At 62.3% G+C, this 14,295-nt stretch overlaps 6 protein-coding genes across 6 annotated transcripts; 4 read left to right on the forward strand and 2 right to left on the reverse strand.

Moving 5' to 3' along the window:
- Window positions 1-40: 40 nt before the first annotated feature.
- PAN0_002c1090 (SET domain-containing protein) lies at window positions 41-1,564 on the forward strand (the record flags this gene model as incomplete). Its single annotated transcript, XM_014803257.1, has 1 exon — window positions 41-1,564. The coding sequence occupies one exon, from the start codon at window positions 41-43 to the stop codon at window positions 1,562-1,564; it is 1,524 nt and encodes a 507-aa protein (XP_014658743.1).
- Window positions 1,565-1,665: 101 nt separating this feature from the next.
- On the reverse strand, window positions 1,666-3,912 carry PAN0_002d1091 (uncharacterized protein; the record flags this gene model as incomplete). Its single annotated transcript, XM_014803258.1, has 1 exon — window positions 1,666-3,912. The coding sequence occupies one exon, from the start codon at window positions 3,910-3,912 to the stop codon at window positions 1,666-1,668; it is 2,247 nt and encodes a 748-aa protein (XP_014658744.1).
- Window positions 3,913-4,974: 1,062 nt separating this feature from the next.
- Window positions 4,975-5,536, forward strand: PAN0_002c1092 (uncharacterized protein; the record flags this gene model as incomplete). Its single annotated transcript, XM_014803259.1, has 2 exons — window positions 4,975-5,070; window positions 5,252-5,536. The coding sequence occupies 2 exons, from the start codon at window positions 4,975-4,977 to the stop codon at window positions 5,534-5,536; spliced, it is 381 nt and encodes a 126-aa protein (XP_014658745.1).
- Window positions 5,537-5,812: 276 nt separating this feature from the next.
- Window positions 5,813-7,522, forward strand: PAN0_002c1093 (s-adenosylmethionine decarboxylase; the record flags this gene model as incomplete). The annotated part of the gene is made up of 1 exon (XM_014803260.1): window positions 5,813-7,522. The coding sequence occupies one exon, from the start codon at window positions 5,813-5,815 to the stop codon at window positions 7,520-7,522; it is 1,710 nt and encodes a 569-aa protein (XP_014658746.1).
- A 237-nt stretch (window positions 7,523-7,759) lies between these two features.
- Window positions 7,760-9,316, reverse strand: PAN0_002d1094 (uncharacterized protein; the record flags this gene model as incomplete). The annotated part of the gene is made up of 1 exon (XM_014803261.1): window positions 7,760-9,316. One exon carries the CDS (start codon window positions 9,314-9,316, stop codon window positions 7,760-7,762), a length of 1,557 nt encoding a protein of 518 aa, XP_014658747.1.
- A 341-nt stretch (window positions 9,317-9,657) lies between these two features.
- On the forward strand, window positions 9,658-14,154 carry PAN0_002c1095 (uncharacterized protein; the record flags this gene model as incomplete). The annotated part of the gene is made up of 1 exon (XM_014803262.1): window positions 9,658-14,154. The coding sequence occupies one exon, from the start codon at window positions 9,658-9,660 to the stop codon at window positions 14,152-14,154; it is 4,497 nt and encodes a 1,498-aa protein (XP_014658748.1).
- Window positions 14,155-14,295: the final 141 nt, after the last annotated feature.

A 14,295-nucleotide genomic window follows, 5' to 3' on the forward strand; every position in this document is an offset into this window, starting at 1 on the left:
TTTCGTCTCATTCATACGGCATCCCCGCACATACCTCGGCATGACTAGCGAGCATCCACTTCTGCGCTGGCTCGCAGCGAGCGGCGTAGAGCTGCACGATAGCCTGTATCTGGAGCAAGATCCATCGACGGGCCTCTCGGTCTACACGGCCGAGCCACTTGCGCGCGACACGACGGTGATCCGAGTACCAAAGAGTCTCTGCATCACCTCTGTCACTGCTCGCGAGAGGATCGAGGCTCTACTCGCAGTGTTCGGCATCGCAGAAAGCGGCCTGGAGGCATCAGCGCTCCCAGCACCCGACTGGATCTTGCTGTACATTGCGACGTGCCGACTGGCAACCGAGTACCTTTCGACAGCATCCGAGCTGTCGGATGACTTGGCAGCGGCGTTGCCGCATCTTGCTTATGTTGATTACATCCCCAAGACCATCGAGACACCGCTGCATTTCTCTCCAGCCGAGTTGATGCTGCTCTCGGCAACGCCGCTCGTCGGATCGACCGAAAGGCGCCTGCAAGAAACCATCGTCGACTACGAGAGAGCACGGTCCCTGCTCGAAGCTCCTTTGCAGCAGGTATCGGGTCACCCTTTCGCGGCCTTTCTGGCGACCAGGCTCGGAAGTGTCCCGCAAGAGCAGCTCGATGCGGACGCGCTGATGGCCAAGACCTTCCACGAAGGGCTCGAGCTGTGGCGCTGGGCCGAGTCAGCATTCACTTCGCGCTCCTTTCCTGCCCGACTCGTCGGCATTTCCGATGCACCGTCGGAGGAGGCGTCGAGCGGCGCATATCCGTCGGCCAGATCAGCACCAATCCTTATCCCGGCCTACGATACCTTCAACCACGCGCGCGCACGTCCCGTGACATGGACCTTCTCCGCCGCCTCCGAGGTCGACTCGAGAGACATGGTTTGCATGACGATCAACTATGCGGTGGAAGCAGCGCCAGCTCAAGTGTACAACAACTACGGGGGCAAGTCGAACGAGGAACTGCTTGCGGGGTACGGCTTTACGCTCGACACGATCACCGAGGACACGCTTGCACTCAAGATCGGCTCGGACGATCCGAACGCCCAGGCAAAGACTCACTACTGGGCCATACCTTCGGCCAGCACCGAGAGTGAGAATGACGACTCGATATCGACGGGCACATCGGAGCTATTCACAAGGGCACAGTGTGCATGCCCCTCGTTACTTGACGAGATCGAGACGCGAGTGCTGCAAGGTGAAGCAGCCCCGACTTCGGACGAGGACCGATTGGATCTGTACGGCAGTGTGCTCGAGACGCTCGAGGCACTGCTGCTGTCCAAGCGCAAGGCCTTTCGAGCGAGCCAGAAGCAGATCGAGGCTCTGCAAAGCACGTTTCCATTGCAAACTACCCATTGCGAGTCACCGGGCTGGCACAGGTCATCAGCAGCAGCCGATCCAAGCCAGCCATCCTCCTTGCGCCCTACCGTCTGGCACAATGTCATGCAGTACCGCGCCGGCCAGCTTCACCTGCTCAACCATGCCGTCGAATGGACACGCACCGAGCTCGCGAGAGTCGCCGACGCGCTCGACGATCTCGAGTAACGCTTTGACACTCACATCATTCTCTGCCAGCATCAGTCTCGAACCAATACGGACGACATGAAAAAGTATTACAGATGACCATCTTACCCGGCTCGAATCGTCTAATCAAAACTAGGCACCACGTCAGTCAGATGCTCGACCTGCTCGGTTTTTTCTGCCGCCATCTGTGCCCTGTGTGAACGCTCGGGCTCGGAGCGCTGGATGTTCTCCGCCACCTTCTTTGCATTGTCTTCGTCGCCCAACCTGGCCGCCAGGGCGAGTGCGCTTCCGGACGAGCTCGAGCTTCGCATCGGCGGTGGATGAGCCTCGAAGCCATTCGCGAGCTGCTTGGCCTGAGTCTCGGATAGGGGTGAGATGACGCTCTGGCGAGAGATGGAGAGCTGGTCGTGGTCGAGTGATCGGAAGGGCGGCGACATGACCTTTTCCTCCACCATCACGTTGGTTTCGGCTTGAGCCGCTGGTGACGTGCCGGCGAGCACCGAGCTGCGCTTGAACCAGCCAAAACCCTTGAAGCCGCTGCCCGCGCCCTCGTCCGCCATGGGCTGTGGCGACGCGATGCTGTCCGCGATAGGTGCTTGCGACTGCGACGATGACGATGCGGCAGAAGACTCGTTTGGCGTGGTGCCTGTACGGCCGAGCAAGTTGCTGAATCCGGCAAATCCGGATGCCAATGACTTCGGAGGCGCAGGACCACCAGATGCCGCGCCGCGCGGCGACGAATGCCCGGATCCACTGGCATCGGCCTCCGAGGAGGGCGTTGTGCCTGGCATGCCTGAACGCGCTTCGTCCGAGGGCGTTGGGCCGTTGGACGCGCTGGCACCGCCTGTGCTCGAGGACGTCGCTTTGCGCATGAGCGTGGGCAGCTTCATGCTCCAACCCGCCGTGGCTGTCTTCTGGGGACTTGAGCTGGCTTTGACATGGGCTGCCTCCTCGGCATCATCGATGTTGTCCGTCGGCAATGGCGGCAGCTTGACGCCCTTGAGCAGACCTGTGCCGAAACTGGCGCGCTGCACGATGCGGTCGGCATCGTCGCCCATCTGAGCGTTGGCATCCGCCTCGGCATCGTGGTTGGCGATAAAGTCGCGCAGTGCCTTGAGACATGCCTCGCTCGCCTTTCTGGCCTCGAGCGCTTCGTCCATGGACAGCCGCATCTCGGCCATCTCTCGGCTGAGACGCTCGATCTCCACCTCCTTGGCGCGCAGCTCGCGATCGTACATCGACGACTCCCTGGTGGGCAAGTTCGGCAGTGCTTTGCTGGCAACGGCAGCAGACAGGCTAGGACCAGCCTCCTCCTCCTCGTTGTCCTCGATGATGGGCGATCCGATACCCGCCGAGCTGGCTGCGCCCTGCGACAGGGCTGGCGAGCTGAGGAGCGACGTGCGCGGTGCACCGAGACCTGCACCGGGCACGGAAAGACGCGCGCCGAGCGAGGAGGCCATGTCGGTCGTCTCCTGGGCAGGCAAGTCGTTGGGCCCGATTCTGGGTGACTTTCCACTGTCGCTGCGGAAGGAGCTGCGGCGCGAATTGGGCGCCGAGCCACTGTCGTCTGCAGCGGTGGTGACGGGAAGGAGGAGCGAGTTGGATGTGCCGTTGGCGCCAGCTGTACCCGACAGTCGAAGGCCGCGGAGGCCGTTGGCGAAGGTGGGGCTCAGAGGCTCCTCGACGTCTTCTCCGTCGCCCTTTGAAGCTCCCGAGACGCTGCGGCCGCCGCTGGCGGTACGACGGTGGCCGAAGCCCTGGCTGCTGCCGGGACGGGAGGCGAGGTTGAGCGCATTGGGGCCAAAGGCGAGACTTGCGCGCTTGGACTTCCTGAGCTCGGCCTCTTCGTTCTCGTCTCGGACTGGCGGAGGGTTGGTGGCGGCGGGAATCCAGCTGCGGCGATTGTCGACCTTGGCCTTTGTGCGCGCATCGGACTGCTCTCCTTGGAGGCGCATGATGGCACGTCGACTCTCCTCGGCTCGGATGCGGAGGTCTTTGACGCGATCCGATTCGGCTTCTCTTGCTTGCTTTTCGGCTCGGAGCTCCTGCTCGAGATGCGGCACACGCAGCCGGAGCGTTTCCAGCTCGTCCTGCCACTCTGCGGATCGCTGCAGCACGACCGAGTGGGAGGCCTTGACCTCATCGACTTCCTCCTTGAGCTTTGCGAGAAGCTGATCCTTTTTGGCGATCTCGATGCGCATGGTGCCGACGATGGCTTTGAGCGCGGTGGCGTCATCTGGAAGATCGGTGTAGAGAGACTCGAGGTGGTCCGGAGTGAGGCCCTCTTTCATCATGTCCTCTTTGGCAGAGCGGGCCTGCGAGGAGAGGTGGGAAGCCGCGACGGAAGCGACCTCGTCTTTCTCCGACATGGTTGCGTTGCAAGCGCGAGGCGGGAAGCGAGTTGGACTGGTGTTGAAGGCGCGCTTTCAGCCGAGCAGGCGCGTTGTATGGCAACGTTGGTGAGTTCGGCGAGGTGCGCAGGCAGCTTTATAAGGCAATTGATCTGGATGCAACGTCTCGAAAGCTATCAAAGGGCCGAAGGGGATCCGGTGCAGAGTGCAGATTGCAAACGTCCCGTGGCAAGGCGGCCCGCGTCCGTTCGGCTGACAGATGATGTCGGTAGGGAAGCGTGACCGCTGGTAAGATCTGGCGGAGCGAGGGGTGGTGGGAGAAAGGGAAAGAAGTGACGAGGGGCAGATGAAGAAAGCGAAAGGAGATGAAAGGTGGTGACGTGGGTGGGTGAGAGGGAGGTAAGTGGCATCCCGGAAGCGGCATGGCTCTGCGGTGGTGTGGCTGGATGTCGGACGTACGCGCGGGCGTGCGGGCGGGCGGCGGCGTTGGCGCATGGCGGATGAAACACACGCGCAAGGAGGGCAAGGTGCATGCGAGATTTTGGTGTTGGTCTGGCGCCGCCTTCGGAAGCCAAGCAGTCGGCTGCACGGCGATTTTTGAGCGGTGCCAATCGACAATTTCGGCACGACGGGCTGGATCGCGGGAAAGCGAAAGAGGGATCAGACCCCGCCGTGCTTCCAGCGGCAGTATTACTGTATGGCAGTTTGCGTGCGACAGGCTCGAAGCGAGACCCGGCTGCAGAGCCCATCACTATCTGCACGTACGATGCCTCGCATCCAACACAGACCTCTTTTTAGGCCCTCGGACCCTCGGTGGCAGCACAGGAAAGGACCAAGTTGACAAGCTACGAGTATGGAGGCTACAACAGGCTTGAGAGCAACATGGCGCACATGCGAAGCAACGGGACGGGAGAGCGCCACAGCTCGAGTCGCAAGGGCGGCTGCGCCTCCCAATCGGGGCTGCATACATCCAGATGGGGGTGAGGATCCGAGATGAGCCACGGCCGTAAAATAGGAACCGATGTTAGACCGTTGCTTTCAACTTGATGAATTTCTTGGCACGATGCCGACGCGTGCAAGATGCGATGGGTCGGGCCATCAGAAGAACGTCGAGCGCATATTTTCGGCACCCGATCGGCCACGGCCGCGAAGAACGAGGTGAAGCTGCCGTTCCTGGTGCGAAGCCGAGAAGGCGCATGAGAGGGAGCCAATTTGGCCCGTCATCGGTCGTCTGCTCGTTGCCCAAATTTCAAATTTTTCTACCCACAGCCCACCAGTCTTTTGCACCACTCGATAGTGCTCTGCTCCTCTGTGTGTCTCGCCCTTTTTTCTGCTCGCCCCGCCTTTGGCTCGGCAGGATTCCGTAGCCTCGACACCTGCTCCCCATCCTCCAAGCTCCTTCTTCACCAACCAAACCATCTCTATTCGTATCTTCACTTGTGCACTCTCCAGCTCAAAGCCCGACTCGCAAGGACAACCTTCTCGTCCTTCGTCTCCATCTTCGCCGCCCAAGCGCAACCCCATCTTACGCCCACAGCCGGCACCCGTCATCCTTCCTCCTGCACTCCAGGAGCTAGCAACCCTGTTGGACCTCATCCACGCCTCGCCTTCCTTCCATGCCGTCAGACGACTCCGACGATAGTAGTGGTAATAATAGATCCTGCATACACCGTCCATCCTCGTCGCCATACCCATCTAGCGCTCCGCTTCGCCCTCTGCTGACGTCGTCCAAGCAGCTCGCTTCCACCGCCCTCCCCTTCCAGCCCATCCACGCCATCCTTCTCCCCCTCCCCAAGGCTCCCGATCCGCCTCCCACCAACCTCCAGAACCTCCAGATTCAACATCACACCCGCCTCCCCTTTGACATCAGCCTCAACCTCCTCACCTCGGCCCCACTCTACCTCCATCACCAACCACGATGACACCCGCCATCGACCTTGAGGCTACTGCCAACCGTATCGATTCTTTCAACAACCACCAAAACAACCACCATCATCACCACCTCCTTCACCACAAGGACACCGCCGACCTCCTTGTCGAGGCCAAGGAGGCGCAGCGCATCAAGTCGCTCGAAATCATGGACGCTCGCGCCGAGCTGCTGCGCTCCAAGTTTCAGGACGACGCCTCGAGCATCATCACCGCCGTAGACTCCAACAGCGGCAGCCCTGAAAAGGTGCACGAGGACTTCCACGATCCCTGCGGCCCCTTTGAGGGTCCCGAGAAGCTCCTCGAGCTCTGGTTCGCCGAGGAGCCCGCCGATGTGAGCGCCTGCCAGTGGCCCGACGCCGACGCACGCCCCGGCTACTTTGGCCTGCGCACCGTCCCCAAGGCCGTGTGGGAGACCATGCTCGACGTCGTCAAGTGCAAGGTGCTCAGCGTCATCGAGAGCTCGCACGTCGACGCTTACCTGCTCAGCGAATCGTCCATGTTCGTCTTCCCGCACAAGCTCATCCTCAAGACGTGCGGTACCACCACGCTCCTGCTTGGCCTCGAGAAGCTTCTGACGATCGCGACCAGGGCGCTCGCAGGTCTGTCGGTCTCGCCGAGCTTCGCCAAGCTCACGACGGTCGAGTCCAACGGCTCCAATGGCTCGGACGCCTCGCGCGACGACGACATGGACGAGGCCTCCACCGCCATGTCCGACTCGAGCTACGTGCACGAGCGTCAGCTCGGCGCTGTGGTCAAGCACGCCTTCTACAGCCGCAAGAGCTTCATGTTCCCCGAGCGCCAGAAGGGACCGCACCGCGACTGGATGCTCGAGGTGGCGGTGCTCGACCGCTTCTTCGACTACGGATCCGCCTACACCGTGGGCAAGATGAACGGCGACCACTGGCTGCTCTGGATGGGCTGCGAGGGTGCGCGCGAGGCCGAGCGGCCGCTCGTCACCGCCGCCGTGGAGCGTCCGCTCGCTCTGCCGGCGCCGTGCGTGGAGGACCAGACACTCGAGATCCTCATGACGCACCTCTCGCCCGCCTCGTGCGCTCGCTTCGTCTTTGACGAGAATCTGCCGCACCCGAGCGTGGTCGAGTGCTATCCGGGCAAGCAGCTCAGCGGTGTCGAGGCGGAGGCGGCCGTTGGGCTCGACAAGGGCCATGCGCTCGGTCTGGCGCTGTCCAACAAGCTCGGACTCACCCAGCTCTTGCCCGAGACCGAGATCGACGCGTTTGCGTTTGAGCCGTGCGGCTACTCGGCCAATGCGGTCATGCCGCGTGGAGGCAAGAACGACAATGCCGGCTACTGGACTATTCACGTGACGCCCGAGGAGGACTCGTCGTTTGCGTCGTTCGAGACCAACGTGGCTCTGTGCTCCAACAGCACCTCGGGCGGCGAGCAGACCACGCTGGCTCTGCCCACCAGCCTGCCTACGTTGGTGAGGCGAGTGGTGGACATTTTCGAGCCGGGCAAGATGTCGGTCACGCTGTTCGTGTCCACTTCGGACGACGATGCGATCGAGGCCGAGGAGGCGGCGGCGGCTGCGGTGGCTGGGGCTGCCAAGGCGCCGCTGACCAACGAGGACATCCTGCACGCGCTCACGCTCAAGGGATACAAGCGCACCGACCGAATCGCGTACGAGTTCGAGAGGTACAACCTCGTCTTTGTCTCGTTCGAGAAGCGTCGTCTGCGCTGAGCGCCCATAAAGACTCCCTGGATCCGTGTTTCTATTCAACGCTTCGGCTCTTTCTACTTGATCGATCGCCTACGATCTTTTTTCTTCAAGACTGCTACATCTTTGTTGCCTTGCCTCGTCAGATCGTGCTCGTACCGATCCGACGACCTTTTGATGAGCTTGTCGACTTTGCACGCTTGCCCTATGAATTCCGACTTTTGATCCGATTGATTATTGCGATTATTGCTGGTGATGTGACTAGATGAGACGGTTATGGACGAGGATTCCTGCAAACTCGTCGAGACCTATGCTGGGGCCGGCGATGCCCTGGGCGGTGGCGGCACCTTTGATGGCCTGTGTGGATTTGCGCGTGGCTTGGGCGTCGTCGTCTTGGTCCGCGGCGGTGGCGGGTGCAAAGAGCTTGGCGCCCTCTTCTACCATCTCTTCGATCTCCTTGGACGGGATCTTTTCGCCAATGGCTCGGATGATTGTAGTAATTGCGTCGGTTCCGATGCGTCGTTGCGATGCGGGTAGTGTGGAAGCAGGCAGTCGGTCGAGCAGAAGCGAGAAGAGTGCCGAGGCGTTTTCGCGCTGCAGCGGATTCAGGTGTGTGGTGGAGCGGATCGAAGATGCCGCGTCTTTGCGTCCACGTCGCTGCCGCTTGGTCGAAGGACCCGAGTCAGTACCACCGTCGCTGAGGTCGTCCGAGGGAGTGGGAGAGCGCTGTGCACGGCCACCTCCACGTCTGCGTCGCCGAAGCGATGCATCGCGAGTCTCAAAGTCCTCGTCTTCGTCATCGTCATCGTCGGTCAGATCCGAGCCTGTATCGAGTCGCGCCGTGGTGCCAGATTGGCGCCGACGCCGCGAAGTTGATGCTGCAAAGTCGTCTTGCGAGTCGTCGGCATCGTCGACAATAAACCCACCCCCGCCACCGGCCGCAGCATCAGCTTCAGCATCGTCCGCGTCGTCGATGATCGCCGCTGCCTTTTGTCGCCCTTTCACGGCAGCCCGCCGCGTGGGGCGGCGCCCCGTGGTGGAGGATACATCATCTTCGTCCGCTTGGCCTCGACCACGACCTTTTGGGCTGCGCCGCCCCTTTGTAGACCTGTCACCCTGCTCTTCGAGCAGCACCGCAGCCACCTGCTGAAACTCTTGCCTGCCCACCACCTTGTCCGGCTTTACACCCGGAGCCAATCGCCGGCGGGAGGCTGAGGAGGGGACATAGGCCGTCTCAGCGAAGAGCGATAGGACGGATGAATCGGTCGAGTCAAGCCCGAGGTTAGCGAGCGCCTCGGGGATGGCGCTGAGTGGAATCGTGCTGGGCTTGGTGACACGCGGAGATGAAGAACCCAGGCCGTCGTCGTCGCCATCTGGACTCTGAGCCGACTCGGTGTCGTCGTCATCCACCATGAATCCACCGGGTGCATCGTCGGTCATGAATCCACCTCCGGCTCCTTGGTGTTCGTCTGCATCGTCGACCATGAAGCCTCCGCCGCCTCCCGCACCTGTGTCGTCTGGACGAGCTGCCTCCTTGCCGAGAGTGGGCCGCGAGTAAGGATTCGGAAGCGTCAGGGGATCGTCGCCCGCCTCGATGCGGTGGGTGCGGTATGCATCGTCGAATGCGGCGTCGATGTCGGCCATCTTGATCAGCTGGCGATGCGCCAAAGCGATTGTCGGGATGGAGGCCAGAGCAGGCCTTCTTGAGCGTGCTGAGTCGTGCATCAAGGCAAGAAGGTGGAGGTTGGGGGCAGAATTATCGGACTTGTTAGATCGAATTCGAAGCGATGTGGAGCAGGTGGGCGGCCATGCATGCATGCGGCGGCGGCTGTTGCGTGTTGATCCCGGCGACCCCTGAGCCCGTGTGCCTGGAAAAGGTCCTCCGGCTGCGCCTCGTCCAAATCTGAATTTCGTAGAATTGATGCACAGCTGCGCGCCCAACAGCGCTCTCAGTCCATTGACCGACCGATGGAGGCTCAACTCCCAACCCACTCGGCTGCTCGGTTGCGTTGTTGCTCTGTTGCTCTATTGCTCCCACGCGCTTGGCCCAGGCTAGCTTCGCCTCTTCACCATCCCGCTTCACCACCACCCAGCCGACTCGAAAGACGAAATTGACGATGGCAGCGACACGCACAGGACTCGGGAGCTCTTGATCTTGCATGTCCTCGCACCGTCTCGACACGGCGGGACAAGACAACATCATGGCCGGCTCTCGAATGAGCGGCTACGAGGCAGCTTCGCCCGACGCAGCCACGGCGAGCTCTTCACTTTTGCCAATAGCACCCATCAAGCCGACACCACTCCACCCATTGGAAGAGGACCCTCTGGTACTGCAGGACACTCGCTCATCAACACACAGTCTCGCAGACGACCGCAGACAGACTCCAGACGATGAACCTCAATATGGCATGTGCCGCCTGCCCAAGCGGGCGCCCGACCAAGACGCACAGGCAGCACGAGACAAGCTCGACCGCATTGCAAAGGCACAACAAGCCAAACACAACTGGGCAAAGTCCACCGGCATCACCATCGCAGCCAAGGCATTCGGCCGCCACGATCGTCGTATGCGCAGGCGAGCCCACGGTGCTTCTTCCGATGACGACAGCAGCGACAGCACTTTCGATGACGACGAGGCTCGCGGACACATCGGAGAGGTCAAGCTCATGATCACGGGCAATCCCGTCGTCACCAAGGTCGTTGATGCTGCCTCACGCGCAAAGGGCCGTCTGCGCGGCCAGACCGAATCGCCCGACGCCTCGCCTCACAAGGAAGAATCGCACTTCCGCTTCTCCATCGGCAGACCGGGCAGCTCCTTGGCCAAGCGCCTCCGCCCTCCCACCGTCACACCAGCCTCGGAAGCTTTCACCACATCCGCTCCGTCCCCAACGTCAGAGGCGCCTCGCCCTCCTTCCATCGATGCACCCACTACCCCTACCACCGATCGTCCAAGATCGCGCATTCGTCCCAACCTCGGGCCCGAGCTGCTCGTCGTCGACGAAGAGGGTCGTCAGCATCAAGCCACACAAGACTCGGATCCTAAGCGCTCCAACCGTCCCAACCTCCCTCTCTCCAATAGTTTCAACAGCCAATCACCCAGCAGTCTCATCTCGAGCGCTCCCAGCAGCCCAGGCAATCGCCCACCACTCGACCAGCGCAAGCAACCGCACAGTTCCGCCTCCAGCTTCATCGGCGGACCCATCCACGACGAGCCCGACGCGCACGAGCCCGACGGCGACCTTACAGCGCGCACGCTCGCATCGCCAGGTCCCAGTTCTACCGCATCGAGCGTCTCTAGCGACGACGAGCTCGGCGACAGCGCCTTGGCGTCCGACTCGGACGACGGCCAAGACAACATGCTCAAGATCCAGTCGCTCAGCCTCGAACATGGCGAGACTTTGACAAAGGAGCAGCTCAAGCGCCGCAAGAAACTCATCCGTCGCGAAATTCGGCGTCGCAAGGCCAACGGCGAGCTCTTGGACGACCTCGCTCAGATGCAGGGCAAGGCAGGTCAGCTGGGCAATTTGGTCTCTTCACGTGTCTCCAAAGGTCTCCACTATGCCTCCAGCCAGAGCCGCAATCGCCGTGCCATGGACCGCTACTCGCCTCATCCCATGCAGCTCGCCCTGCAGACCTCCGATCTGCCACGCAGCACCTCGGCTCAGAGCGCAGGATTCGATCGCACCAACACGCCATTTTCCGCCATCGCACCGTCGATCTCGCGCGGCAGCAATGCCTTCAGTCAGCGTAGAGAGTCGGTCGCCACCGTGGCCAGCAGCCGCAGGAGCTCCATGACTGGCGCCGAAGACGACGATCTGCAAGACCCGGATGCGGCCGGGCCGACGCGCAGATTCAGCGGCGTCGATCGCTCCATCTTGAGCTCGCGCAACAGCATCCGCAAGTACCTCCACGCGCCCAACGTGCTCAAACGCCATCGTCGCAAGAAGTGGGAAGCCGAGATGGACGCTTTCGAGCGCGCAGCAGAGGCAGAGGCGAATAAGACCGACCCTGACGCCGAGTTAGACCAGATGCTCGCCAAACACGCCCAGCAGCAGGCACCCTCGGACGCGGACAAGGTCAAGTACGAGTTCGACGTGCTCTACGAGAATCAGCGCGGCCTGCTGGTGTTTGGCATCCCAAAGTTCAGCCCTCGCACGCTCTTCCAGTGGGACCCCTCGCCCTGGACCGCGGCCAACGGCAAGCGATCGCCCTACAACATCGCCAACGCACAGCTGCCCGATCCGTCGTGGGAGTGGGCGTATCACGAATGGTACATCGACATGACCGGCGACGTCGACGAGGCGGGCTGGCAGTACAGTGGCAATTTCGGGCGCAGGTTCTGGCCCAACGTCCACTTCCCGCACGGCAGAGTCGGCCTGCCCAAGACGGGCGTCGAGGGGATCAAAGAGATGAATGCGCGTCTTGCCGAGAAGGAACGAAAGCGCGAGGAGAAGGAGGAGCAAAAGGAAGATGGCGGGTTTGAGGCACTCAAGCGCACGGCGCGCGCGCGCTCGAGCAAGTGGACAGGCTCGCCAGACGCTTGGACTTTTGTGCGACGACGCCGCTGGATCCGCCTCCGTCGTAGGAAGCCGCTCTTTGGCGCTCATGCTGGCAAGACGCCTACCACAGAAGGACAGGAAAAGCCCGGAACACCTGCACAGGAAGTTGGTCTGCCGGATCTCGGCGGCAAAGCACCAATATCGCCGGGTAAGATCGGCGTCAAGCCTGGACATAGCGATGACGAAAACAACGGCGAAAGCCCCTTGGGTGGGTCCGACGAGTCGGACCTGTCTTCAAGCGAAGACGACGAGGTGCTCCATGCGCCTGCCTTGGGCGGCTCGTCGGGCTTCTTGCCGCGGCGCTTGCCTGGCGGCCTCTCGAACGGCGCTGACCCGACCAAGACCAAGGATCGTCTGCAGAGGCGACGCGCACGCAAACACGCGCGCGAGTTCACGGGCACCATCCGCGAGCTCAAGAGTCTGCTGCCGAGCATCATCGCCATGGACCGCAAGGCGGGCACGCGCGGACCGACCGGCCTCACGGCGAGTGCAAGCTCGTACAGGTGGGCCATGCTCAAGATCAACAAGGTCGACGCACGCAATCCGTTCATCAGCTGGCACTTTGTCAAGCACCGACTGCAGGACGAGGACATGGCGTTTGCGGCTTCCACACTGCGGACCATGGAGCGCAAGTATCAGCAGCGCCAGCTTGCGGCCATACGCAAGAAGGGTGGGGACCAGCCAGATGTCGGCACGGCACCTTCGCATCCGCCCATCCCGTCGAGACTGCTCGATGCCTCGCGAGGCATCCGCTTTGGTGACGGCGAGCCTTCCACGGGACTCAAGGCCGGCAACGACGAGACATCGCCGCGTCCGGCGACGCTGGGTTTGCAGGAGCCGTTTGCGCAGAGTCCAGCCGAGGGCCACGAGCTCACGCGCGAGGCGCTGGTCGAGATCAACTTTGTGCGTGTGCTGCGCGTGCTGCGTGCATGCAAGGTGGATCGGCAGCGCATGGATCTGTGGAAACTCTGGCTGGGCGTGATCACGCTCGACTCGCTTGTGGAGACGGTGCGGCGCGAGGATCTTGTGGCGCTCGGGCTGGTCGTGCCCGCCGAAGCCGGTACCGAATCTGGCATGCCCGAAGCAGCGTCGCCGTCGTTGCTGGAAGCGGCGAATGCGAGCGGAGGCAGTTCGTTCCGCTACCGGCAGCGTGCCGAGAAGGCGCGTGCGCGCTGGCGGAGTGCGTTGGCCAAGCCGGATGCGTCGGATGTGTGGGACGTGCTGGAGCGCAAGCTGGACGAGGTGCTGCTGCTGTTTGAGTTCCAGAGCAACCGGGCGCAGCTGATCCGGCTGCTGCTCACGGTGCACGAGCAGCTGCATCCGGACCATGTGTATCGCGATCGGTCGCTGCGGGCGAATCCGGTGGAGCTGTCTCCGGCGCACGTGCATGGCGATGCGGCCGAGATGGGCGGACCCGAGGTGGGCGGTGCGTTTGGATCGCGCCTGGGCGGATGGAAGAGGGCGGGCGTGCCGAGGCTCGAGTTCTTTTCCGACCTGCAGCGCATCCTCGCCGCACTGCCGGGCAACGATGCCACCACCAACTCGCAGTACATCCTCAGCCAGCCTTCGCCGAGCGACGAGATCGTCGCCATGCCGCTGGGCATCCACAGCAATCCGCTCATCGATAAGCTCGAGGCCGAGGCCGAGTCGGATGCGTTCCTGGACGGCGAGCATATCCCCAACGCCAGTCCGGTGGAGATGCGGGGGGAGGGGAGAACGGAGTTGTTGCAGGCAAGGGAGGCGGCGAGATTGGCGGTACCGAGAACGCCGTCGCCGTTGGGAAGGCCGCCGTCGGTGCCGCTGCCGTTTAGGAACTCGCCGCTGTCGCCACCCGTGGTGCCCGAGTCGCAGACTACCGCCTCGTCCAGGCCGCAGAGCACGGCGTCCGTGCAGGAGCGCGCACCCGCACCCGGGTCTGCTGAGCTCACACCCGCCTCGTCATCGCCCGGCGCAGAAGCTGCAGGCCAGCGCGAGGATGTCAACAAAACAGTCACGGCTGTCGAGCCCCACGTCGGCACACGACCAGGCAGCGGGCCCCGACCGCCCATCCCGGTGAGATCCGGATCCGTATCCCCCGTCAAGCAGAGAGGGCCGCTCTAGACTTGGCCCTCAGCGCCACTCGGACGCCCATTTTTTATACCACGCACTTTGGATTGCTGCAATGCACACACACACATTCGTTTTAGCATTGCACGGCGCGCAGTCGGATTTGCGAGAGAGGGAGGATGCGATTGCAGTGAT

This window comes from Moesziomyces antarcticus, assembly GCF_000747765.1.
Source record: "Moesziomyces antarcticus DNA, scaffold: scaffold_v10002, strain JCM 10317, whole genome shotgun sequence".
Classification (NCBI taxonomy): Eukaryota; Fungi; Basidiomycota; class Ustilaginomycetes; order Ustilaginales; family Ustilaginaceae; genus Moesziomyces; species Moesziomyces antarcticus.